This window comes from Rhopilema esculentum, chromosome 20, assembly GCF_057945365.1.
Source record: "Rhopilema esculentum isolate cy_ngs chromosome 20, ASM5794536v1, whole genome shotgun sequence".
Classification (NCBI taxonomy): domain Eukaryota; kingdom Metazoa; phylum Cnidaria; class Scyphozoa; order Rhizostomeae; family Rhizostomatidae; genus Rhopilema; species Rhopilema esculentum.
The window spans coordinates 11,969,229-11,995,084 of NC_142834.1; the positions used below are offsets into that span (position 1 = coordinate 11,969,229).

The following is a 25,856-nucleotide window of genomic DNA, read 5'->3' on the forward strand; positions in this document are numbered from 1 at the left end:
CGATCAATGAATTATTGGAAAACTTTCTTTGGTATACGTTGCAGGCCAAATAAACATCAATATTTTAAAGAATTCTAATAAACGACGGGTTGCAAGTAAATAAAAACGTTAATAGGATTTGATTTCTGTTGTAAAATATAGGAGTGCGCCGCTCTTGATGGTTCAGTATCTATGACATTAATCAAGTCTGTAAGATATCTGCGATTTTGTGTCTGAAATGCAATTCGTTGTTACGGGTTAAGATTATGGCAACATATTCATTATTGGATAAGGAAAAACTCTACTCAAATGCATTTCAAGAGTGGAGAGTTGGGAATTTCAAATGAAGCTTTAGTCAAATTCATTTTGTATGGTGATGAGCGACTAACCATTGACTCGAATAAGAAGCTACTTCAGGCAACGCTCAAATTCATTCATGCTTCAGAACGCTTTTAAATATTCCATTGCTGCACACTTCTATACATTAGCATCTACTTGTTGTCTGTTTACTCTGTATTCGTAATTAGTTTACCTAGTTATAGTTATTTTCTTTCTATCTTTGTTTAATGTAGTGCGTTTTTATGCATCGGCCATAGGGTAGTCATTGTCTTTCGCTCTTCATGGTATCGTTAGTACAGTAATTAGGGTAGTATAGTCAATGTAAAATTGTATTGTTATTAATTTCTATGAATAAAAAAAAAAGAATGACCCCGAGAATGACAAATAGAGATGGTACAGCAAATCCACTGGTAAAATTTCACGGGCAAATTTGAACAAATCTACATTAAAATATGAAAAACTAGTAGGATAAAAACGTTTTTGAAATTTTAATGGGAACTAAAAAACGAAAGAAGGGTGAACGAAGTTGTTCTAAGGGATAGCAATAGTGGCAGATGAACTTACCCAAAATAAAACAAAGAGAGATGAACAATTTGCTGAAGCTAGTCCAACAAATAGCTAATAAACATAGGATCAACGGATTAACAAATGAAAGGAAATTGCAAGGACAGAATAAGCACTACCAAAAATATGGTAAAGTCAAAAAAGATTGTAGTGCGCAGATGTAAGTAATTTTTGGTGAAATTAGGAAGGGTACCAGAACATATGCTAACTAACTATTAAATGGAAGGGACAAAATTAATGTTTTCTTTAGATAAAATCAGATACTATAAAGAAATACAAGATGGCGGTTTGACGTTCTTTGTCTACCTTTTTAAGAAGTAGCACGCTCTAGTTTGATTTGACAGGTAACGAATGACATACATGTAGTTTGTTACCAGTAAACAGTTTATGGAAATTTTTCCCACTGTTCAGCCAAAGTAGGCAGAACAAAGCAACAACATTACGAAAAAACAGGCCATCTTAAAATATTCCAGCTTTAAAAAGCAACTCCTTAGCAATCGCGGGAAGCAAGCAGCTTCAATTATCAACCAGTTTTCATAAATTTTAATTGTTCTTAATGGTTAGTGACCATACTAGATCATGAACCATTCTAGATTTACCCTTATATAAGGAACACCCACAATGCTTTAAACAAGCAAGTTACTAAAAGAGTCAATACAACTTTGCTTAGAAGCCTAAGTATTTCAAAACTACTGATAAACCTGTTTGAGACGACAGTACTTGTCTGCAATAACACCAGTGTACATGAATTTGCAACTTGACCTGTCTTTGACTGAATTTATTTCCGCAATGTGCTCTTTTAGAATGCACCTTACGCGATCTGCATCCCTAACAATAACCCTCGGATGCTAATCTTCCGATAAAATTGACAAAACTTAGTCTTATTAGCTAATGAACCTTGTTAACTTTTATGATCTCCGTTTAGACTACTATCCTTCGAACCTGTATTTACATTACCATTGCCATCATCTACGTCATCTGAAGTTGGAGCCCAGTCCTTATCACTATCGCTGTCGTCATCACTATCGTCCATGTCCATAAGATCTAAAAGAGTCTGGCTAATGGGTTTCTTTGTCCTTGACTTCTGAGGATTTGCCTTCTTCTTCTTCTTAATGGCATTCTTTCCAGATTTTTGGGGAGATTTCTTCTGGGTTGGTTTCCATTCATTATCTTCGCTGTCTGAATCTGCATCTTCATCGTCTAAATTTCCTACTAAAGCAGCCTGCCATGATAAGCTCTTCTCGATAATATCCGAATCATTTGAATCGTCACTGCTACAAGATGAACTTTTTCCTTCTTTATAATCCTCGTCATCATCGATTTCAGCTTTTACGTCATTCTTAATCTTGTCTCCCTGTGCGTCATCACATGAATCATCCTTTTCATCATTCCCTTCTTGGTTGCTCTCCATCGAAGAAGAATCGTCATCACTACTTAGCATGCCGTCTAGATCCTCATCATCTTCTTCTTCATATTCATACTCACGTGGTGTTTCCAGCAAGTATCCTGAAACAATCATATGCATTATACACGCCACCATGCTTAACTTTCATCAATACATAATAGCATGTTTCAACAAAACTCTTTACATCTTAGATAAGGTAGGCAATATACTTTGCTACCCTGGTATTGCATTTTCACCATCAAATTTCTCAGCAAAAAATTCATAAGGCAATATTTGGCATGGTCGCTAGGATCCTCGCCCCAAGCCTGCAAGATTGCGAGTTCGAGATCTCTTCCCTACTCTCCGTGAAAGTACCACAAACACTGTCTTATCAATCTGCAAGTATTTGTGAGAACTGTATATGGGCAATTAGAGGGTGTTCCCATGCCAGGTACAGTTTATTGCTAGACTTAGCTCGGTCGTTCAATCCAAAACCAGCTCGAGAAAAACAACGTCAGGTATAATGTGACTGTCGAATCTTTCGAATTTAGCAGCGAAAAGTTTGTTTTACCCCTTCTTTATCAAAAAATGTACTCCTGAGAAATAACCTTACGCATCTATTTACATGTACTGTTTTGTGTATAGGACATTTTTAAGTTGCTAATCTCAGTTTCGCGCTTAATGCGATCATCAGGCGACTGTAGCGTGTACAGCTCTACCCATACGATATCAAGCACTTTATGAAAGACCGGTAAACAGTAATTTTCATTTCTACTTACACATAGATCTACCCTTCACCATAAGACAACTACATCAAAACTGCCGAGACTTGATGGTGGTACATGAAATATCAAAGGGTATCAAATTATAGGTCTAAGACTAGAAGATAATGCTTAGGGATTAATGCCTAGGTAAGGTCAATAAAACGCTAACTGAAAGATGGTCTGAGAATGGAACTTTAAGCAGACCCCTAAAATTGAGATTATAAACAATAGTTGATGTATGATAAGAAAATCTCTGTCTGCTTATGCAGTCTTCTGTCTGAGACGCCAAAAGTTTATAGCATGAGGAATAAACAGCAAAAATAATTCAATTGTCTGTATAATTCCTTTGTTGCCATTATTTTGAAAAGAAGGTGCTAAAATGCCTGAATCTAAAAAAATGAACAAAACTTTAGACTTTTCAAATATGTAACTTCACAGTAAAAACCCTTCGGAAAATAAAATTTTAACATGCTGCATTGAAAGATTTTGTATCCTAAGCAACTAGATTATTGTCTTAATGCTTTGAGAACCGCAAGTTTTTCCTCTTCTGAAAAACAGTATGAGGCTCCTATTCACTTGCAGAAGAGTCTTTTGGAACCTTCAATAAGATCCTCCTTTTCCTTCAACATGATAATTATCTAATATATTGACCATATTAGCATCTTATGGAATCCAAGCAAACCTTAACTTGCTTTCTTTATCAATGAAGAATTAAAAGATAACTTCACATCCTTGCTCCTCACCAAGAAACCATTACTAAGACAAAAAAGTTTAATGGAGCTGTAAAAGATTTAAATATGAATGAAATCAAACGATTCCATGAAACAATTAATACCTGTTAAATGAACATCTCCTCCATCCCCTTCAAGAAAGAATTTTACTTCTTCTCCTTCAGTGAAATTGAGATCAAGTGCTTGCTGTGGGATTTTCCCAGCTTGTAATGTACATAGAGCATATTCTGCCTTGTCACTCTCAACCATTACTGTTGTTGCTTCGGATTTTATATTTGTCAACCCAAGTGCTGCCATCGAGATGTGAAATGGCATCTCCACAATTTGACTATAGACTTTCCCATGTTCCAGGGTTATACCTGTAAATCATAAAGCATCAAAAATTTACCTAAAAACACAAAAAGATTGGCATCCTGGAAAACCAAGCCAAGGGCCCCTATGCCATAAATTTGTTCTTATGTTGAAATTAGTTCGATAAATATCATATGTTGAGATGAATTAATTCAAACAAAAAGGCAGCCTCATTCAAAATTGCCTTTATTTACCCTAAGTCACAAGGTGTTATTTATAAAAATAATAATATAGAAATATAGGAACAAATAAACACAATAATAAAGAGCTTTAATATTATCATTTATCCTCGTAATAATAAGATTTTTGAGAAATTTTGAACTTGAAATGGGCAGAAATGATGCTTAATCTATTAGATTAAGCATCATTTCTGCCATTTAAAATCAAATCTATGTAGAGTCAAATAGAAGTAGGTTTTCAGTTTGCATTTAAAAGTCTCTAAAGGAACTGCTGCCTGCTGCAGTGTGACTAGTAATCTGTTCCACAGCTGAGTGGTTTGGACATACAAGAATTTTCTTGCAATAAATTCACTCTGTAGCAAGTAGCTGGCAAAAAAATTGGCAACAGAGGTTTACATTTTCAAGGATTGAATCATTATAGTGATGAAACTGCAATGAATCATTTTAACTCATAAGCAAATAGAAGTATTTGTTTATTACTAATATTGATAAAGACACACTCTTGTATTTATTTTTAATCAATATTCTGCTTGAGAAAATGCTTAGAAACATAGAAACACTTTTCTTACCCCAAAACATTTTCAATAGTGAAACATCCAAATCTGCAAAAAAGATTATGCATAGAATTAATCAATAATCATAAAATATGGTATGCACTAAGACTTAATTTCAACTAACCATTTCATCTTATACATGTACAAACAAAAATAGTCTTAAAGGAAACATTCACAGATAAGGCTCTAGGATTGTCAAATGGATCTTAACAGGGACAGTTGATCTAGGGGCAAGGATTGGGATAAAACCCATAAATTGTGAAATGAAAAGTAAATATATATGATATGAGAAAGAATAAGAATTCTCATGAATACGTGAGGGATACTGCCCATGTGAAACCATGCCTTCTAGCACCCCATCCAGACTGTAAGGTTTGGACCTATTAGAAATAGCACTTAAAAATGTATAATGTTCTAGTGTAGAGGGGATACTTGCACTAGGGAAGGTCCCCTGAACTAAAAAATGATCTGGCATTTTTATAAGCTAATATGAATTGTTTTTATCTTGTTATTGATGGATCTACAAAACTTTAGTTGGAATTTTCTAATCTTGACTTTTATTCAATTAAAAAATCAATTCACATTGGCTGCCATGTACAAAAGTGACAGAGCCTTGACATTTACTTGTTATTTATCATGTATTTATGGCTTAATTATCATACAACAACAAGTTATAATTTAGAGATCAGGTAAATGATTCTGAAAATAGAAATTTAATTGTGGGCTTGTTGGGGCAGGCATTGTGTAAATACAGCAGGGTGATTATGTAAATGGTATAAGACCAGTGAAATTTGCATCATCTGCACTCCCCTCAAAGATGTTTTACAAGCTAGTGACTTGATCAAAGCATTATTGTTCATTGCACAGTCCACATTAGTCCAGTCTTACTCACTTCTTAAGTCAATCTACATGAAAGGAGAAACGTTGTAAAGTAGCAAAGGCCCCATCCTCTTTTCAAGATAGTCATGAAAAGTTTTCTAGAGGCCATTAACTTGAGTTTTAGCTTCAGTCTTCAGTTTCAGTTTGAATGCTGAAATGGCCATACTGGTCAGCAAATCTTTCACTGCCCTTTTGGGTAACCATGCCCTTGACTTTCAGTGGCATGAAATGGCTTGTAATGCACACATGGAGAATCATGTTGACATTTTTCTAGAGTCATCTTCACTTCCACAACAGAATTATCATCCTCTCTCCTCATCTGTATGGTTGATTGAAACTCAATAATCAGTGAGTGGTTCCGCCCCTAGTCAAGGGCACCTCAATTTGCAAATGAAACATATATCTCTGCTTTACAGGTAATGCACTCAGACCTATGCATTGTGACCATAATGAATGCACAACTTGCAAATCATAATTGAATATACACTGTTGTTTTGGCATGTTGGACTGTAGATATCAAATGCTCAATGGCTTGTCATGTGCTTGTTGTAACCATGAAAGCATCCTGATATTTGGAAACTGGTGCTTGTGTCATTGTTGCTACTTCCACTTCAAATTGTTAAAAAGGTGACAGCAAACAACCAGAATGTGCAGGGAGAAATCTGGGAGAGATCTAGGAGATTCACCTAGCACTCTCCTTCTCAATTATTATGGAAGTGAATAGGCATGTAGAGCAGTAACTAGTTTATGAGCTCTCTGAGAGAGGTCTGTGACATGACAAATGTAAAGGCAATGCAATTCAAAACCCTGGACCATTCTAAAAACCCAAGGACACTGTTTGCAGGTCTCAAAAAGAGTTTTAATCCAGGGAAAAGAGAAAGTCTGGTCACCCTAGTCATCAGCATGATCATAGCTTTAAAAATTCACGTAATAAAGTTTATTAACATAACATAACATAACAAATGCTGTAATGTAGGCTATAAGCCTGTTACAGATCGCTTCTAATCTAATTGTACATAATAATGCAAAATAATATTGCTCATTTACTTTCCGGTTGTACAGTAAATAGCATTTGAAAATATCTAGTGATACAGAAAACGATACATGGTTCTTTTGGTCAAAATGTTGAAAACCAGACTTTATGAAAAACACAAAGGTCTGGGGCAAGAGATTTATTCTGGCCTAACAGTAAGAAAAATTGCCTTCAAATTTGTCGATGAAAAACTGTTGCAGCATCCTCAATGCTTTATAAATTGGAGCAAAACCTAAGGAAATTTTGAAATCAAATTAAGAAAGTTCATTATATTTCAAATAAATCAACTCCTACGACACACCTACCTGAGAATATCCTTGCCGATCACGTTGTCTCTCGCTACCGCCAAATTATAATTTCTGAATTGGAAACCTAGTTTCCCTGTGGTCAGAACCAAATTTTTTGGTGAAAATCTATCAAATCAATAAAAACATATAAACGATATTTTCTGAAGCGAGGGTGATAACAGTAGTTAATATATCTCAGATGAAAAATGTACTCTAGTGTCTCTAGTAGGAGGGGGCGAGGTAATAAAAGTTCATTCAGGCCAATTAGAAGGGGGGGGGTGTTCACGTCGACCAGTTTTCAATAAAAGGGGGCGCTAAAAGAAGGCGGTGTTCATGCCGGCCAGTTTTCAATAGAAGGGGGTTGCTAATAGAAGGGGGGGGGGTGTTCAGGCTGGCCAATTTTCAAAAAAATGTCAGCAAATTTCAAAAACAAAGGGGAGCTAATAGAAGTAGAAGGAGTGGATGTTGGTAAATGTTTTAAATAAAGGGCAGTGGAATTAGTAGGATGGTGATTTGATAATGGATAGATGGTTAGAGATAAAGATAGATAAACATGACAGGGGAATTATGGCAATTAAAAAATAACTACGTAACATAACAATGGGAATTATTGACAAGTGAAGATTGCGTGTTTTGGTCATGACAGATTTATAAAATTTAATAGAAAGGGGTGCTAATAAGCGAAGGGGAGAGGGCAAATTCTTCTGAATTAAATACACGGGGGGGGCCGTCTTATAGAGACACTAGAAGTATGATTTGAGAGTTTGGAAGATTGCGGAGCAGCATTCTCTGACGCTGCGATCAATCTCGTCTTCATGTCGAGGAACTGAGTATCCTTCCTGAGGCCTCTTGTAAATCGCCAAGCTGCGGATAAAGTAAGTTACCATGAAGTAAAAATAAATCTACCTATTCTCACTGCATCCTATAATTTACTGCTGATATTTTGCATTTAAACGACTTCCCATTAGTCAGTTTTTAGTTTGGCTTGGTCATTGCCTCTCTTACTTCGCCCTTTTCGAATTTCCTAACATTTTCTGGAAGGTCTAGGCCATTGTCAGTCTGGTATGCCCTTGTATTTAGTATACCCTGTGATGCCCGGTATTAAACTGTCTTTTCATATCTAAATGACCCTCTAATAAACCTTTACGTACAGTCTATCCAGCAGTTGTATAGCTGGGAACTAACCGGTTTGTTGAGTTGTTCATGTCTCATTTGTTGAATTTATTGTTCATGGACTCTTAATTTTGTCTCGAGTAACATTTTGTAAAAAACCTTTTTATATAATAATGGCATAGATAGCTGGAATTGTTATTTCTGATTTACCATTAATGAACAAGTTGTTAATTGTGTCAGGCACTCGATTTAATCTTTGTTATGTTGTCACGTTAAAACAAGTGTGTGTTCGAGGGCAGGTAAGCTAAAATATTGGGGTTTTTATTAAAATTTAACATATTAACCTAGTGATAACTGCATTTGTTGGCTTGCATTTTATTTTTTTGGTTATATTTAGCTGATTAGGAATTTATATTCATAATCAAGGCCAAAGTTTTGTTATCCAAAGCAATTTAATAAATTTGGAATTGCTATTTTTACAACTAGGGGTCAAGATGACCAGGTACGCAACTGACCCGGAAAACCCAACAAAATCATGCAAGGCACGTGGCTCTTATCTAAGGGTACACTTCAAAAATACCCGTGAAACAGCTCAAGCTGTGAAGAAAATGCATATCAGAAAAGCCTACCGCTATCTGAAGGATGTAGTTGCCAAGAAACAAATTGTCCCATTCAGAAGGTTCAGTGGAGGTGTTGGAAGAAAGGCCCAAGCTAAGAACCACAAACATTCTCAAGGAAGGTGGCCAGAAAAGAGTGCCAAATTTCTTTTGCAGCTTCTGAAGAATGCAGAAAGTAATGCAGAAGTCAAGGTATAAATTTGTCTTAAACACTTTCTGTTTTCTATGTATGATCCTGCAGTGTTGTTGTCTCTACGTGTAACGGTGGCTTCGTAAATGACAGATGATTGTAGGCAGTTTCCATTGAGTGTACATGTGTTCTTTTGTTGGCAGTTGCATGTTTTGGTGATATCGGTGTTTTCCAGAATGGTGTTGGTGTCGTGTGAGTTCAAGAGACGTTTGTTGTGACAATCAATGGCTTGCTTGATGTTGTTCATGCAGCTGTAGATGGTCTTTACTGTGTTGCAGTTGAAGATTTTTCTGAGTTTATGGTCTTTGTGGAAATGTTTGCCCATGAGGTTAAGGAATCTATGTCCCATGTTGGTGCTGACGTTTTTGCTGAATGGGGGGTTATACCAAAGAATATCTTTCCGTTTTCTGTTTTTTCTCGTGGTGGTTGAAGTTGGTTTGTAGTGTAGAGTGTATTTGCATCCACTTTCTTTGAGTGCTTTTTGGTATGGTGGCGTAGCTTGATCAAATGATGCTTTGTCAGATGAAAGTGATGATAGACGTTTGTTGATGCCGGTGGGTATATGTTTTGCTGTGGATATTGGGTGATTGCTCTCGCGGTGGACGTACTGAAGGATGGTGTCAAGCTTTGTGTAGGGCTGGAAGGTATTTTTGCTCAGATTGAGGGTGACGTCTAGGAAGTGTATGATCTGTTTGTTGGCTTAAATCGTGATGCATAGTCCGTTGTTGCTAAAAATAAATAAATATATATATAAACATATATACCTCTTTTATCAAAGTTTATATTTATATACCTGTCAGAGGTGTAGGACAAAAGAACGGGTGGGGGGGGGGGGGGGCTCTTGAATATGTCTCAAAAACAATAATGAAAAGTAGAAATTAAGTAAACTCTGAGCCCCCAAAGTCTACACTATTGAATTACTTGTCAAAAAGACATTGTTGTAATAAACTAGTAAGGATTTAAATTGAAAGTTTTTTTTATTTGTATTTGTAGTTTTCAAGATTAAATTAGTGGTTTTCCTTGATGAATGGCTTTTAAGATGTGCGACTTTTATATGTTCAATGTTCATTGTACATAACTTGATGCTGCTCTTCTCAGGGTCTTGATGTTGACTCTCTGGTGATTGACCACATTCAAGTAAACAGAGCTCCTTACATGAGAAGAAGGACTTACAGGGCCCATGGAAGAATTAATCGTAAGCAAAATCATCTTAACATTCTGTATGCTTTACACTTTTTGTTGGAACATTTAAGTTAATTTTACCATTAGCAAAAGTGGTATGAACATGATTTGAATTGATATTAGGCTGCTGTTAGATGTCAGCAAATTGGTATATTTGCATACATAAGTAATTAACCCATTTTGAAAAAGCAATATAAATTCGATTTAGTCCTTCCAAGAGTAAAGCCAGAAGCTTGTAAAAGAACAGTTGCATTCTCAACTAAAATCTGAAACATTACACAAGTGGCTGGAATGTTTTGACTTTCAATGAACTTTCTTTCAATTATACTACTTTAAATTTAAAAGTATCCTTTGTTTGTAGCGGTAATTTAATTTTAATGAGCTTGTTAACCTGCATGAGGATGTTTTTTTTATTATTGGTGAAAGTGCTTTCAACATGAATGATTATATTTTATGAGTCTTGTTTTCTTTTAGCTTACATGAGCAGTCCTTGCCACATTGAAATGATCCTGACAGAACGAGAACAAGTTGTACCACGTGGCGAAGAAGAAGTTGAAGTCAAGAAGGTTTCAAAGAAGAAGTTGGCCAGAGAAAAATTGAAATCAAGGGAATAGACTTTTGCAATTTGTGTATAATTCAGAGCTACCAAAAAACTGTCTCTTACTTGTTCATCTTCCTGAAGTTTCAATTAGTGATGTCTAACAAACTGTATATATATATGAATATATACAAATACATACTAAAAAATATGAAGTCTCTAGGAAATGGATTGATGAAATGTAAGTTTGAAATGATGTCTTAATTTGCATTGAAAAGACAGCAGCTATCATGATAGGATAATCAACTTTTGAGCAATATTGAAAGAGCAAGGCAGGTGAAATGACACTATCCTGCTAATGTAGCACATTTCATTTTTTGTCATAATCTTGGAGCTCTGAGAGTGTCTATACAACTGAAGCAGCAGATACAGTTTGTACCATTTGATTAGATGAAAGAGAAGCTGAGCTAATCAATTGAGAAACTTGTCCAAACAAAGAAACCTCCCTGGGCTGGTCTAACTGTACATGCTGTTAATCATTAATCTCTTAGCTGATATTGCTGCTTCTGATGTAGCCAGTAAATTACTGAAGTAATCTTTATACTTTGTGAGCAGATCATGAAATTCCTGGGTTTGGGAATTGCTTCAAAATTAGCAAATTCTTCGTTGTGCAAGGCTAAATTTAAAAAACAAATCAGAATCTATATGGTCAATGAGTTTGATTCCATTGAAGATTCCATTGTATGTTGGCTCAAATAGCCTGTGCAGAAAATGTGTTCCTGAATATTTTTTTTTTAAACACTGGATGATCTAGAATTACAAAATTTTTGGATGGTTTTATACGTTGGACATCAGCCTTTAAATTAGGAAATTGTTCAAAAAATTTGAGGAAAAGATCATTAAATATCCAATGCAAAGGTAGACTGGTGAAACAGGGTCTGTGTGGGTACATATCCATTTTACAAGAAACAGGTGGGACTCACCGAAGGGCTTTCATTGCTGAAAATAGCGAGACTCTTCAATATCTCTGTTTTGAAATGCTCATGACATTTCTGTAAGGTGATTCACATCCATTCTAATGCAGTGCTTAGAAGAAGGAAGTTTATTTTTTATGCTAACCAGCCAATCATGTTGATGGATTTTGAAGTAATATCTGTTTTTACATAGATATTGCCTTCAGGGCTGGTGATACTGGGAGGCAGTGTGCCATGGTCAGGCAAAAAAGACCTTTTTCAGCGATTTTCTCATGAGAAAATGAGTGTGGCTTTTTGTATCACACAGAAGAACACAGTGAGTCTAACCCTAACAGATACAATGTTCTGAATGAATTTTCACCTCATTGAGAGAAGAGTCAAAGATACAACAAGACTTCATGTAGAATGCCATCAATACAAGCATAGCATTCCTAAAACTTGTGACATGCAATTCTACTATGGAAAAAAGGCCAATGTGGCACCAGAAAGCTATCTTCCTAATAAAATGACAAATGACAAAAAGCTTAGGCAAAATAACTGTCAAAAGATTGCATTCTTATGAGCAGATCAATCATTTATAGATTAAGTGGCAAACCTTACATTTTTTCAATGTTAAAACTAGAAAGATTGAGCAAAACACATTGAATTCAGATGGTCCTATTGTCATTCCTTACTGCATTGAATAGCACCGATATTTGGATAATTTATCAAAATTGGTATTCAAAGGATATTTCTTCTTAATAGCAATTTCTTCAAAAAATAATATGGGATTACAGATTGCAACCAGGAAAAAACCATTTTTAAATTTTAAGTGTATCTGATAAAAATTTTCATCAGTATTTTCCAGTTTATTTTGGTAGTGAAGTGCAGAAAGAAGAAAATAGCTAAAATACTTTTGCAGAGCAAAAGAAAAACAAGACTGCTACTTCAAGGCCAGTGGAATAGTCAGTTATCCAAACTCATTGATTAAACTTCGTTAGATCACAATTTGCGATCAGATTCTTAGGTGACTAGACCTAAGGACAATGTAATGGGTAACACATTTGAACAACATAGATGGCAGAGTTTTGGAAATACGGTTTGTATAATAAATTCATTCATTTTCCCAATTCAAAATATGAGCAACCCATTTTCCATATGACCTGTGGTGATGACAATTATTTCACGATTAAATTTCACTCTTACCACAGATAATAAATCATACAATACGGTAGTAAATTGATTATAAACTAGAAATGACAAATAAATGAAAGATTTACATATACTCTAAATGTTTGACTTATTTGATATAGGCTGCAATGACTGCCCACATAACCTCGTTTGAATTAGAACGCTGGGCCTCAACTTCAGGATCCAATTCCAATAACTGACGAACCCGCTTAGTTGCAAGATCATAGTCCTCGTCATTCAATGGAGCAAAAGCATTTTCCAAGACGTCTGAGGCATGGGCTAAGTATAAAAGTGCAAGGGTGCGTTTGTCCATGCGATGGGGGTCATTCACCCACTTTGTGAGCACACATTCTTGCACCTTTCGCAGAACTCGTTGTTTCATCACTGTGTCTGTCAATGGATGAGTTGTCATGTCAAATAAAAGAAAATTCTGTTTCTCAGTTGTGAGGACTCCTTTTTCAACCAGATTCTTGGCAAGACGTTCCCTCACGTTTCTAAGCTGGTACTTCAGTTTCATGGGGTTCCATGTCTCACCTAAGAGAAAGTTGAAAACAAATATATAAGCGTGCAATTCCATTTATCAAAAAGAAAAGAATTGAAAATCTGCAACATTTCCCAATAAAAGAAGAAATTTAGGACTTTGTTCAAAGAGTAGAATTCAAGTCAAGAGTTAAAACTATTTTAGAAATTTAAGTATTTCACTAGGTATTTCTAGGCCATGTCTACACGAGTATGTTTTCAAATGGTTGCATATTCAGGAAAACAAAGCAAAATCTTCAGGAAAACAAAGCAAAAGCCCCCCTACATGAAAACAATGTATTTCTAAATTGTTGCATTTTCAGAGATTTTACTCAGAAAGCCCTTTCAAATGTCTGTTAGCTTGTAGATTGGGAAGGGAGAGGGGTAAAAATGTGAACAAATTATCACATTTGCAATATAAAGCGTAAGGATAAGTGGGAAGAAGCACAACCTTGATTAGTTGGAATGATTGAGAGGAACAATAAGCTTGGGCTTAAAAAGTTTCATTAGAAAGAAGGTTATTCTGAAAAGAATGACCTGGCTCCCCAACAGCAAATTCAAAAACGTTTAACAATTGTTGGCCACAGACTAATTAGGGTTGCATGGTGAAGAATTAATTTTAAAAAGCCCATAGACATAGCACCTGAGAAAGGCATGTCTGAAAAACATCTGCATTGATTCTGAAACTCTACAATGCAAGGAGACCTCAAAACAGCAGGCAACTATTGGATCATACATTCATGGTCAAAAGGTATCTGCAAGTTCTACAGTTTATTTACTACAGGAGATAAGTTTCAGAGCAACATTATTTGTTAAAGAAAATCTATTATAGGCAATTGTCCATGCTCAACTAGATCTTCAACATACCACTTAACAGATCAATCCATGTCTGTACTGTCTCCTGTACGTCTGTTTCCTTCAGATGTTTTAGGGCCTCATCCAAAATGACATCTCCTGTTGGTGCTTCACTTTTAAAAATCAATTTTCTATTCAAAAGACTTCTTCTTCTAGATCCTGTTTTTTCTAACTCTACACGGCCTCTTAAACCAAGCTCGATTATCATACATCCTCTAAGACCAGATGAAATGCAATCATTCCAAAACGATGTGTATCCCTGAAAAACAATTTTTGGATATTCACCTGCAACCATCTGTTAAATCTGGAATGTTAACCATTGAATTAAAATATGAAATCAACTACACAGACTGGAAATTACACCATTCAACTACCACAAAGCACCTGCATACTTCTGAGTGCTATCTGCAGTTTAAACTGTGCTAAACCTTACTTAGGTTCAAACGACCATGAAATATCAAAAACATGCATTGTATGGTGAAATGAAAAGCTAGTTTTTTTAATTTTAGTTGTTTTGACTTTGGCATTAACTGAACGCATTATCTTATATTGGCTGTGCAAATTTCCAGCAAGTTTTAATTTGGAGGGCGCAAAAATTTAATTTGCACCTGGCGGCCACCAAATATGAAAGATTTCAGTCAAGATGATAAGCAATGGATGAAATTCATAACAGAATTATCTAAATGATTCGAAAGCTTTTAATGTTATGGTCACTCAATATGTATTACAAGCAACAAGGAGTATGTTTTGAGGTTCAGGCTTCATTATATTTGGGTATTTCAAATATATATTTGAATTAATATCAAATCAAAAAAGAAAATATCTTTAATTTCTTAACAGGCTTCACCATTTATTAGTTAGCAAATAAGTATTTAGGAATCTTTTCATAAAGGCATACTTTACCACAAGTTAATACAAATCTTTTTCTACAAACCAATGTTTTGCAATAACAATTTTGCAAACAATTTCAATTACAAAATAATTATATTGTGCAAAGAAACTTAGAAATTGCTAACAGCAAGCATTTTCAAATATTCAAATCTTGAAACATCACAATGAAAACAAAGATTTTATATCCTGGATAAACATTTTCTACTTTTATTTGGACATTATATATGTGACATTCATACTCAGAGGAGTGTTTGACGTAAAAATCTGTTAGCATGATATGTTCCTGCTCTTCAATGCTATTGTCAAACTTGCTATTGTTTTGCTCAACTCCACTCTGTGAATGATAAATTGAGCAAGCAATTTTTGTTCAATTTTGCGCGTACAAAGAAGAATGGTTAATCCATTACAGTGCGGAAATGCAACAACTCATTCTAGGATTCATTGAAATAATTTCATATATATATCTTCCAGAGCTGTTTTGTATGCAAATATTTCATATTGGTTTCATATTCTTTGAAATAAAGAATAACATGACTTGTATTTTTGAGCATAAGGAAAAATTTGCAAAGTTTGGTTGCATTTCACAAAAGCTCTTAAATTTTTTCCCTAGTTGTGGATGTTCTTCAGTAAAAAGCTTTGTCAATTGCAGCGTTGAAAATTTTCTGTTTGCCATTCAAATTAGCATATAGTCCTATGGCAGTGTAACCAAATGTCTAAATTTTTATTATTTGCCATCAGTTCGACTAACTGGTATATTTGGCTTTCTATACAAGGCCTGAAAATACATTTCAAGCTAACAAAATTACTTGCAGCCTGGTCTCTAGCTAGATTGCATGGTACAGCAGAATTTGACAAGATCTTGAGTGCACCTACAGTTGCTTCACAAGGTTCAGGTGCTAAAAAACCATTTGAAAAGGCTGCCGAAAACAAAAATTTTTTTACGGAAAAATTGGATCTATTTTAGAAATGAAGTAGCTTTGATAAACTAGGCTTTAAAATATGGACTTTTAATGTGGTTTTTAAATCATTACACAATCAAGCACCAACTTATGTTAGTGATTAGCTCAAGCTGAAGAAATCAAACTACTCATTACGATCAGCGAATGGCATCAACCTGCAAGAACAACGATCAGAATTGATGTATTATGGGGACAGAGCCTTCTCAGTCTGTGCTCCCCAACTTTGGAACATGCTGCCCAATAATGTAAAACAAATTTCTCTAAATTTGAATATTTTTAAGAAAAACTTGAAACCCTATTTCTTTAAAATTGCTTTTAGTTAAATGGTCTTCATTGCATAAACATGAATTTTAGCCATTCTAAGATTTTTAACAAGTAAAGGACTTCTTATTAATCATCTAAATTTTAAACTAGTTATAAGCTGTAACTTTACAACTTTGTCATGTTAAGCGCCATAGATAAATTTTTTATTTGTATGTGCGCTCTAAAAATGTTTATTATTATTATTATTATAATTATTATTATTATTATTATCATTATTATTATTAACATTATTATTATTACCATTATTATTATCATTATCATTTTATTATTATTATTATATTATTATTATTATTATCATTATTAACATGTTATCTATTCATTATGAAAATGGTAATTTAGGCTTTCAACATTTCTTTTCTTTTCTTTTAAGCAGGACAAGCATTGAAAACAGCAATACTTATGTTGAAGCTTTAATCCTGCTGAAATATTAGTATTATCATTTATATAATCATTATAACTTTCCCATATTACAGTTCATTAAATCTAGTTTCATCATGCACCCTCAGCACTAAACCTAAACCTAACAAGCACATCTACTAGTTGAAAATAAAACATGAACTTTTTAAAATGTTTTAAAAAATATATAGGAAATTGGAAAGTTAACTACGTTGGACTTTACTTAACAAATCATTATTTGTTGCATACTTTCTGAGAGGAATATCAAATCTGATTTCTTGAATCAATTTATATTTATTATTAGGATACTACATAAGCAAACACGAATAATAGAAAAAATGATTCAACTACTGTTCGCCTGAGACACGTAGAGAGCCCCAAACGAACGAAGAAATCTTTGTTTCTAACCTTCGAGTAAAAAAAATGACCTAACGTGATGTGTTAAATTCAAATATTTCAATTCACCACCCAAGTTAAACTGGTTTTGCTCAATTTAGAACTGTCATCAGATAGAAGTTAATGTAAACAGGCACAGGCAACAGCGTTGATTTCTGCAAAAAAACCCGAACGAACCTCTCGATCTTTTAGGCCCAACAAAAGCACTTCTTCCATTAGCGTCAACCTCGTTTCTTTGTCCGTAGATTCTTCTTCCTCTGCATTTTGATCTGGACTTTCTACAACTTGATGATCGTCAGCATCAAATGCTCGAGTTCTAGGGCCACCACCCGAACGATTAGTAACGGTTCTGCGTGTGGCCATAATTGATGCAAAGTCGAATTCCGAAGACTTCACATTACTTCCAACTCCGCCATTGCTCCCCGACGACGTAGTCAATTTTTTGAAACCGCTGACCAGCACCACGTCTCCTTCGCATTATCAAATTTCATTCCAGGTTTGGCTTTTATCATGACACTGGTATGTCTTTGATGATTATTATTCAAACGAGAAAAATGGAAAACGCTTCGAAAATTATCAAAAAGTAATCAGAGAATAGTCAAAATGGCCATGGCACAAATGCAGGACAGGCATTGATTGCAGCAATTATTTTTCTAAGCTTTTATCCTTTCGCAATATTCATATTTATTACAATAAGGGCCAATTATTATCATAATTTTAATCGTTCTTGAAATCTTATCTAGTGCCAACTACATTTGTCTTAAGATATCTTTATTTTAAAAAATTAGTATATTTTATCTGCTACAAGTCGAAGATAAGACATTACAAAACAGTTCTTAATAGTTCTGCATAGAATTTCTTGAGTCACGCTCAGGTTGAAAGAAAATTGTAAATAGGATAGTAATCTGCAGAATTAGGGGTGAAATCTACCAAGAGGTGAATTATAAGAAAAGTAAAGAAGAAAACGTTTAGTAAATTATTTCGAGCTGATCGTAGTTTTAATGCTTGCAAGTGCATTTAGATATTCTTTTGAAGATCATCTTCTGCGATAAGGCCTTGGGTAACAAAGACTTCTTCCACCACGTCAAGCTTTGACAATAAACAAATTCTTATAGATTTAAGCACAGAGGGCATTTTTGTAATCGAAACCTGGCAGTGTTTACTTGTAAACGAGGTTAGCATTTTTTACGAAACGTGCGCCATCACCTTAGTTTCCGTGAACAATCGTTTTTTCGTTTTACACGTGTCAAAGCATTTCAATAATTCTTTGTGGAAGAAATCATTGTTATATCAGGAATCATCCTAGGGCTTTCCCTTTCCAAAAATGGGCAGCTCTAGATTCATATAAGGCGGTTCTAATTGAAAAAATTGGCAGTTCTATTCAATCCTCAATTTGAGGAAATTTTATCACTGCAAAATCAGGGTGGTTTCATAAAAAGTGGCCAGGTCGAAAACGCGGAAAAATCGGAACACGCGGAAAGGTGAACAAACAAAGCAACAGAGCTCTTTCAAGAATTGAAATATAAGAATTTATTTTCAAAGGAATGAGAACTCCGCGTTTTCCGCGTTTTCGATTTTGAAGGAGGGTGAAAATCGGAAAACAATATCGGAAAACTGATTAATAATGTCGATAATGGTGGAGATTACATTACTCCAGACAGTCATCTTGAACTTTTGCAGGCGATCGTTTCTGCTGACGCAACAAGACTCAGGAAAGAAATCTTGAGAGAATGTCTGGCAGCATCTCTGTGATTTGATGCACCTATGGACAGAACCCAAAAAGATAACGAATTTGTTCTTTTGAAGATCATAACTGAAAGCAGAGAGGGGGCTTTGCGTTATCTGGGACTTGGCTATGTATCTGGCACTGGTGCTGCCGGGCACTGGGAGGTAATAAAAGAAGGTACAAAAGATACCATAGGATTCCAATCTGTTCTTAAGATTGCAAGCCATATTTCCACTGATGGGGAAAATAAAAATGTTGGTCAGCATGGGGGAATTTGGAAATTGATTGACGATGAACGACGTAATGAAGGAATAGATTTTCCAATGCTAAAATCAATCTGTGCAGTCCATTCATCTGCACTTGCTTACAAATGATCATTGATATCAAAGCTTTTGATCATTTCCACAGTTTTTCATACATCAGCAGCTCGAATGGCTGAATTAGAAAATACCGCAGAAGAAAACAAGTTGAATGTAAGGCATTTTCCAAGGCTCTTTGAGATAAGATGGGCACAATTTGCTGCTCAATTGATCGACTCGATCTTAGTATCGTGGAGAGCACTCTTGGTATATTATTAAAGTTTAACGATCAACAGGCAAAGATCGTCAACTTCGGACAATTTGCAGTTGATTTGCCTTTTAGGAGACGCCTATTTCTATTAAAAAATTTCCAGAAAAGCCTAGAAAGTGACGACATTACTAATGTATACATTGTTTCAGAGTCGAAAAAATTCTTAAAAAAGTCAGAAAAGCTGAATGAGAAAGAGTTCCTTGGAGGTTGGGAGGAAGGTTTCAGTACCAATCATAACAAGGATAATTGTACCTTTTTCGGGACAACGTTATCGCAGAAAGAGAGGCAAAATATCCGTTGACATCACATTGTTTCTGAACAAAGAAGTATTTGGGCAGTCCGAATTGAGGTGTTGGAAAGCCTGAAAAACTTCATGACTACTAGGCTAAAATTGGACAGCTGATTTCAAGAAAGCTTGGGAAAGTTCATAAGGTTTTAAGCAACTGATGACGAAATAAGGGAAGCTCATGCTGTTGTTGCACCAGATCTAGTTTTAGCATCGATATCTGAGCATTATGACGACATTAAGCAAAGTGACATCAATAAAAACATTGTCAAACCTGTCTTGAAAGTAATTTGCACAACGAAGCAACACGAATACAAACCCCTAGCAACAGTTTTAGCACACATTTTAGTGTGCAAGCCTCACTCAGTGGATTGTGAAAGATTAGTGTCTGCATACCCTAATTTGAAGTCGAATACAAGAGCCTGCCTAAAACGCTCAGCCATTACCAATTACTTGTATGTCAATCTCAATATGCCTGTTTTAGCTTCCTTTGATCCCAGAGCAGCAGTAGATTATTTCATTACAGAGAAAGACAGGAGAATAAGATACACCCCGAAAGCTGATAGACATGAATGGTATAGAAAAGTATTTTGGAGCAGTGAAATGACCGAACAAAGGGAGAGAAAAAACGCAGAAAAGGATACGAGAAAACGTTTTTAAAACATAGTAACTGTGAACTATTATATACCAGAAACGGTTGATTTGTTTGCTTCGCTTTTCATATTATTACCATTATGTTCTCTTTGCTATTTTTTGTTACTTTTTGTCGTATGAATTCTCTATGTTGCTGTTTCAACTAATTCATCACTGTACAAATTTCCATTTATCACGACACGGTCATCACTGCACAAATTGGTTACCACTGAGTCTTAAAATAAGGCCTGGTTCTATTTTTCAAATTCTTTGTGTTCTTGAAAATTTAAGGAAAAAACAACATCATAAAACGATAGCATAGCTACAACCAGTTTATGAACCAGAGAAAAATTTTCATTTCAGAATCTACATGTTTAAATTCTGATCTGTCAGAATCTTCTTCGTCTCTTCCATCTTAATTCTCTTCTGCATTTTTTGCTTCCTTACAACAGCCTTTAAATCATCTCTGCTCTCATGCTTTTGGTGAATCTTTGGCTTGCCTTTCTTTTCTGTTACAGGGCCATCGGGAGCGGGGATGGGGCTGGAGCTCCCCAATAATTGTCAAACTGTAGTGATTTCCTTCACAACAGTGTACTGAATGGGAAGAAATACAATGGTCCCCCCCCAAATGAACTTTGTTCCGACGGCACTGTGACAACTGGTCTTGCCTCAAACTGGCTTAATTTCGGAATGTTGTACTAGACGTACAAATGCATATTTTGTGTCTTTAAATCAAGTGTGTTTCTGGACGGTGTTTTCATTGAATTTCAAGCATTAGCGAATCTCCCATCAATGCAAGAATATGGGATTTCCTGCAGGGACTCTTGCTACTGCAGTTGTAACATTATCAAACATTCCTTTCATTTCTGCCAAAATTTCAACAAGATTGCATAATGGTAGTGTTATTAGATACTTGCTGCTAGAACAACCAATAAGATCGCCAAATTATAATGACAACAACTAACAAGCTCAGGTCCATATCTGAGCAAAGCAATTCATGAACTTTCTTTATATCTGGTAATTCATCCAATGCTAGGAATGGTTTCAACAACCAATGTACGTAGTCCTTCACTAGTGACGTCAAACCTCTGTGACAGGTATTCAATCAAGCTTTGAATGACTTTATTCTTAACTGTTTCTAAAACAGGTGACTGGCAGCTCGCAATTTTCCTTAGGGTGGCTCCTGTGTTTTATGAGTCGATTTCAGACGCAGAATAACATCGTAGAGGTACTTAAGGCAGTCAGTCATGAGATACTTGGGGCGGTCAGTCTTTGAGAATGGATAGTGTTTATGAAAAGAAACAATCAAAAGGTCGTGGAGAATGGTTGTTTCTGAAACCTGCAACTTAGTAAATTCTCTCAGGATTCCGGAATTTCTCATGTTTTGAGCATCCTTGTTTCTAGGCAGGGAATAAGTAGCACACCGACCTATGAAGGTTGACGGAAATTACATGAAAAGTTAAGGCCTGTCAGTAAAATCTTTATAGAACACTGGCTTTTCTTTTCTATAGCTTTTGCAACAAAATTGGCTTGGTCTTGCGCAAAACTTATTGAAAGTTGACAAACGGTTATTTTAGATTCCTAAAATAATATTTTCTCAGACATTTTTGCTGGTCGTGCATCAGATTTGTTTTAGCCATGGTACTTTTATGAAGTCATTGAAGTCGAAATTCGATTTTTATACCCAAATATTTAGTATCTTTAAGTAACATGGTTTCCTTCTTTCTTTTATTTCAAGTTAAATTGATGAGATTCTCTGCATGCTTGATGATCATTCTCTGCTGTAAAAATAGATCCTGAAAGTTATGAACACCGATAATGACATTGCAAGTTCAATAAACTTAAATTTCACAATAGAAATCGTTGACAATTTTCTAGTTGTTTGATTTGAAGATCAAAGTTAGGCATTTTTTGATTAATCTTAAAAGTACAAACGTCGTTAAGTTGAAAAGCTCTAGGCTCCATTAGGAATGTGTTTTCTTGAATGTGGCTGTTTGAAAAGCCTTACTTAGTAAGGGGCCATTCACAAACGATGTCGAGCAAAAAGATAAATTTTTTGACCCCCTCCCTCTTTATCTGGCATCTTCTATATTCAGAAACCATATCATTCTGAAAGCTATTCAATCATGCGTATGTGAATAGAATTTAAAAAGCCGTTCTTTGTTCCAACCAGAAACTGACTAGATAAACAATTTTTGATTTTCTTATAGACTTTTGTATGTTGTTATATTGAGATAATGCATTTGATGTAAGCAGCAAAAGTCGTGTTTCATTTCTTCGTCTAAGTAGTCAGTTTCTGTGAATAGCTGCTGCAGAAAGGTGGCATTATCCACAAGAGGAGCTATATCGCTCACTGCCACTTCATCTTCCTCATTTGCTGCTTCATTCTCTGTGACTCTCTTCACTGCCAACCTTTCGTGGCCAGTCATTTTGAGGTGCATTTTTGCCAGCTCTAGAGAGGTGAAAATTTGCTGGAACTTCACAAAACTGCACTGGTATATACTGCCACACCTTTCTGCAAGCTTTTTCTGCACAGATGGACAGAGCAAATCATATGACAAGTCCACTTGCTCGTAGCCCTTTCTAGTTTCAGATGTTATATTGCCATGGTTTGCAGAAGACCTCCGTTAAATATTCTTTTCTTTTACAGGCTGTTCTCCAATACTAGCCAACTGCGGCCCACCTTCAAATTTTTTTATGAGAAGTAGGCCTGTAAAATACCTTTCCTTTATGGTTGTCCGAACATTTGACGATAAGGTCAATGCAAACTGAGACTTGAATTGTCTTTTTCTATTATTCAGAAACCTGGACGTTCGGATTGCGTAAGAACCTATGCCCCCTATGTCCGAATCTGTCCGGATTCACCAAACCCCCTCCCCCTTTAGTTTGGACGTCCTTTGCTAATGGCCCTTAATAGAATATCTAGATTTTCACATAGCGAAAGCAAAACAATTGTACCTTGATTCCGAACTTGAGCCATTTTAATTAAAAGTAAAAAGAAACTACTGAAACACAACAGGTATATATGTATGATTACCATCCTAAAATAAGATACCAAAACCATTGTCACATTAAAAGTTTGTTAAAAAAATAGTGGCCCTTTCAATTGAAAATTCTTTTTAAATGGATTATATGTTAGTCAACTGAATCCTCTTTATGTTTGTCCTGGGCATAGCGATAGGATGGTATCACCTTGTCTCTATCAAACTAGATGACTGCAAAGGTTACCTAACAGGGCGTTTCCGCCCAGCTCTACGTTTCCTGCTTTGTTTTTAGTTTGATACATCAAAGAACGAAAATTGTAAACACCACGATATCACTGGTTTAGTCGACAAGTTCAATTTATATTCTGCAATCTATTTCCAAATATTAGATATACGATGGGAGCCCAGAGAAGAGCCTTGAGAAACACCAGCCTTGATACTTCTAATTTCGAATGTAAGTCTTAATTCAACGAAGAGAGTCTAGAGAAGAGTCTTGGGAAACACAAACATTGACACTCATTTTGAATGGTGTTTTACAAAAGGAAAGGGAGCCTATAGAATAGCCGTGAGATACACCAGCAATTATACTTCTTATTTCGAATGGACGTTTTACACAACAGATGCTGCGGTGCAGTGCATTGTTGTATTTATATTTCACAACAAGGTGCATTTGTTTTTCAATAAAATTAAATTTTGATTGATGAATTCCACACAAAGAAACATCAGATAAGCAAGAAGAACAACTTGAAAGATAAACTGAAAGATACATCAAAACTATTTACTAATCTAGTGCTATGGGAATTTTTCATAACAAATCATAAAACACAACTTATAAACAACACAAATACAACACAGGTACGACACAGATACAACATAGAAACAACAAAGATACAAAGCAACATAGGCTCTATGCTTTCCAGAAAATGTTATTATGAATAACTGATATGAAATGAAAAAATCTTTCGTTTTCAGATTTATACTGCAGGAACATTCATTGTATCTGGAGGGCGGCTTACCCGCTTTTGAACTTCTACAAACGTTTAAAATTTTTGTCAGTATAACTTGTATTTGTAATTATTGAAGCTATTTTTCTTTGTTGTTTATTTATTAGCATTGCGCCACTCTGTGTATAGGCCATAGGGTAGTCATGATCTATTGCTCTCAGTGGTATTGTCCTTGGAATGCTGTACAGTAAAAAGTACAGTAGGGTAAAAAGTGATTGTCATACTTTAGATACATAGAAAAAACCGTAGCAAAAATTTTTCTTAGGCATTTGAAGACAAAACTTTAATAGTAAACGTAGCATATTTTTCTATTTGTGTATCGAAAAATAGATGTATAATATATCATTGACTTGAATCAATGCAGCCCCTGCAAATATCACAGCAATCTTTCACGATAATAAAGTAAACTCACTCATTCCTTTCAAATGAAACTTCTCTGAAAATTTTGGCTTCTACCGAGAGCCCCCTGCCTACCTGGTTGCATCATGACAGTAATCTTTCTATCGACAACTTCTATTGTGCTATTCCTATTGTTTTATCGTATTACATTTTATTGGCAGGAAATCTGAAAAAGAGTCTAGACTTGCAGGTACAGAAAAATCTAGTCAAACGTTCATGATACAACGGGCTCTATCCCATGTCCAACAAATTTTAAACTAATAGTTTTTAAATAGTTATTTTGGCTTTGCTTATTCAAACATCATATCTGCAAATTTTGGAAGTTTCTACTCTGTATCGTCGCGCTACCAAATCGCCAAGAACAATTTTGGTAAGATCCATGATAATACTGATTGTGATAGAGGGCAGCTTATCCCGGTGACGGTTCTGACAAACGTGCTGTTTGGCAGGTGAGGTCAAGAACTGGAAAAGGAGAATGTTCTGTTATTAAAATACAATGGCAAATTTGCCACAAATTACAAAGATGCCCTTAGAGTAAGCTAACGCAAGGACCTCTGAAAACACACAACACAGTAGTTCATCAAGGAAATTTTCATCAGCGTAGAGGTCGTCTGGTTTAGGAGTATTTCACGTGGAAAGATACACTTTGATTGGGGGACAGGAAGCGTAAAAGAACGATTGAGATTGAGGCTAGAGAAGCCAGTATCCAACAACAACACAACATTCGGACAGGCAAGTAATAAAAATTATTATTCAAAATCGGTCTTTAAATATTTAGGACGATTTTGATAAATTTTAGATCTATCAGAAATTTTTAGCTACAATCGAAATCCTTTTTGTTGACAACGAAATGAAATCATGGTACGAGGATTAGGCGTTTTGTTGTTCTCCCAGCAGCTGCATTTTTGCACCCTCTTGTTTTGCAAATCTGTCTGCCCCTCTTCTAATTAATCGCGTCACTGCGATTGCGTGTATATTCCGTGAATCGTTTGCAAAAGCAAGGAATGCATAGAAACTGTAGCAACATAGTAAAACAGCTTGCTCCCGGAAACTTTCACTTTGCAAATCATTTTAATCGAGTTTGAT

At 35.4% G+C, this 25,856-nt stretch overlaps 4 protein-coding genes across 4 annotated transcripts in view; 2 read left to right on the forward strand and 2 right to left on the reverse strand.

Moving 5' to 3' along the window:
• Positions 1-709: 709 nt before the first annotated feature.
• Positions 710-7,179, reverse strand: LOC135687721 (uncharacterized). The gene is made up of 4 exons (XM_065204362.2): positions 7,063-7,179; positions 4,861-4,893; positions 3,866-4,120; positions 710-2,388 (listed from the first exon to the last, which is right to left on the reverse strand). Exons 2-4 carry the CDS (start codon positions 4,868-4,870, stop codon positions 1,784-1,786), a joined length of 870 nt encoding a protein of 289 aa, XP_065060434.2. The 5' UTR covers positions 4,871-4,893; positions 7,063-7,179; the 3' UTR covers positions 710-1,783.
• A 592-nt stretch (positions 7,180-7,771) lies between these two features.
• On the forward strand, positions 7,772-11,047 carry LOC135687723 (large ribosomal subunit protein uL22). Its single transcript, XM_065204364.2, has 4 exons — positions 7,772-7,919; positions 8,644-8,966; positions 10,063-10,159; positions 10,621-11,047. Exons 2-4 carry the CDS (start codon positions 8,652-8,654, stop codon positions 10,758-10,760), a joined length of 552 nt encoding a protein of 183 aa, XP_065060436.1. The 5' UTR covers positions 7,772-7,919; positions 8,644-8,651; the 3' UTR covers positions 10,761-11,047.
• Positions 11,048-12,053: 1,006 nt separating this feature from the next.
• On the reverse strand, positions 12,054-17,612 carry LOC135687722 (Golgi phosphoprotein 3). The gene is made up of 3 exons (XM_065204363.2): positions 17,346-17,612; positions 14,215-14,461; positions 12,054-13,362 (listed from the first exon to the last, which is right to left on the reverse strand). Exons 1-3 carry the CDS (start codon positions 17,529-17,531, stop codon positions 12,938-12,940), a joined length of 858 nt encoding a protein of 285 aa, XP_065060435.1. The 5' UTR covers positions 17,532-17,612; the 3' UTR covers positions 12,054-12,937.
• A 7,376-nt stretch (positions 17,613-24,988) lies between these two features.
• LOC135687108 (protein cycle) overlaps positions 24,989-25,856 on the forward strand; it is a 28,928-nt gene continuing 28,060 nt past the window's right edge. Inside the window, exon 1 of the mRNA XM_065203572.2 lies at positions 24,989-25,502. The gene's annotated coding sequence lies outside the window, so the exon portion shown is untranslated. The remainder of the gene's footprint in view (positions 25,503-25,856) is intronic.

Excerpts from the sequence above, each read along its gene's own strand:
- LOC135687721 (XM_065204362.2), bottom strand. Across the intron at positions 2,389-3,865 it reads AGGAGATGTTCATTTAACAG|GATACTTGCTGGAAACACCA; the intron begins GTATTAATTGTT and ends TGATTGTTTCAG.
- LOC135687723 (XM_065204364.2), top strand. The coding sequence starts at position 8,652 with ATGACCAGGTACGCAACTGACCCGGAAAACCCAACAAAATCATGCAAG. Across the intron at positions 8,967-10,062 it reads AAAGTAATGCAGAAGTCAAG|GGTCTTGATGTTGACTCTCT; the intron begins GTATAAATTTGT and ends TGCTCTTCTCAG. Across the intron at positions 10,160-10,620 it reads GGCCCATGGAAGAATTAATC|CTTACATGAGCAGTCCTTGC; the intron begins GTAAGCAAAATC and ends GTTTTCTTTTAG.
- LOC135687722 (XM_065204363.2), bottom strand. The coding sequence starts at position 17,531 with ATGGCCACACGCAGAACCGTTACTAATCGTTCGGGTGGTGGCCCTAGA. Across the intron at positions 14,462-17,345 it reads TGGGCCTAAAAGATCGAGAG|GGATACACATCGTTTTGGAA; the intron begins GTTCGTTCGGGT and ends ATTGTTTTTCAG. Across the intron at positions 13,363-14,214 it reads ATGGATTGATCTGTTAAGTG|GTGAGACATGGAACCCCATG; the intron begins GTATGTTGAAGA and ends ACTTTCTCTTAG.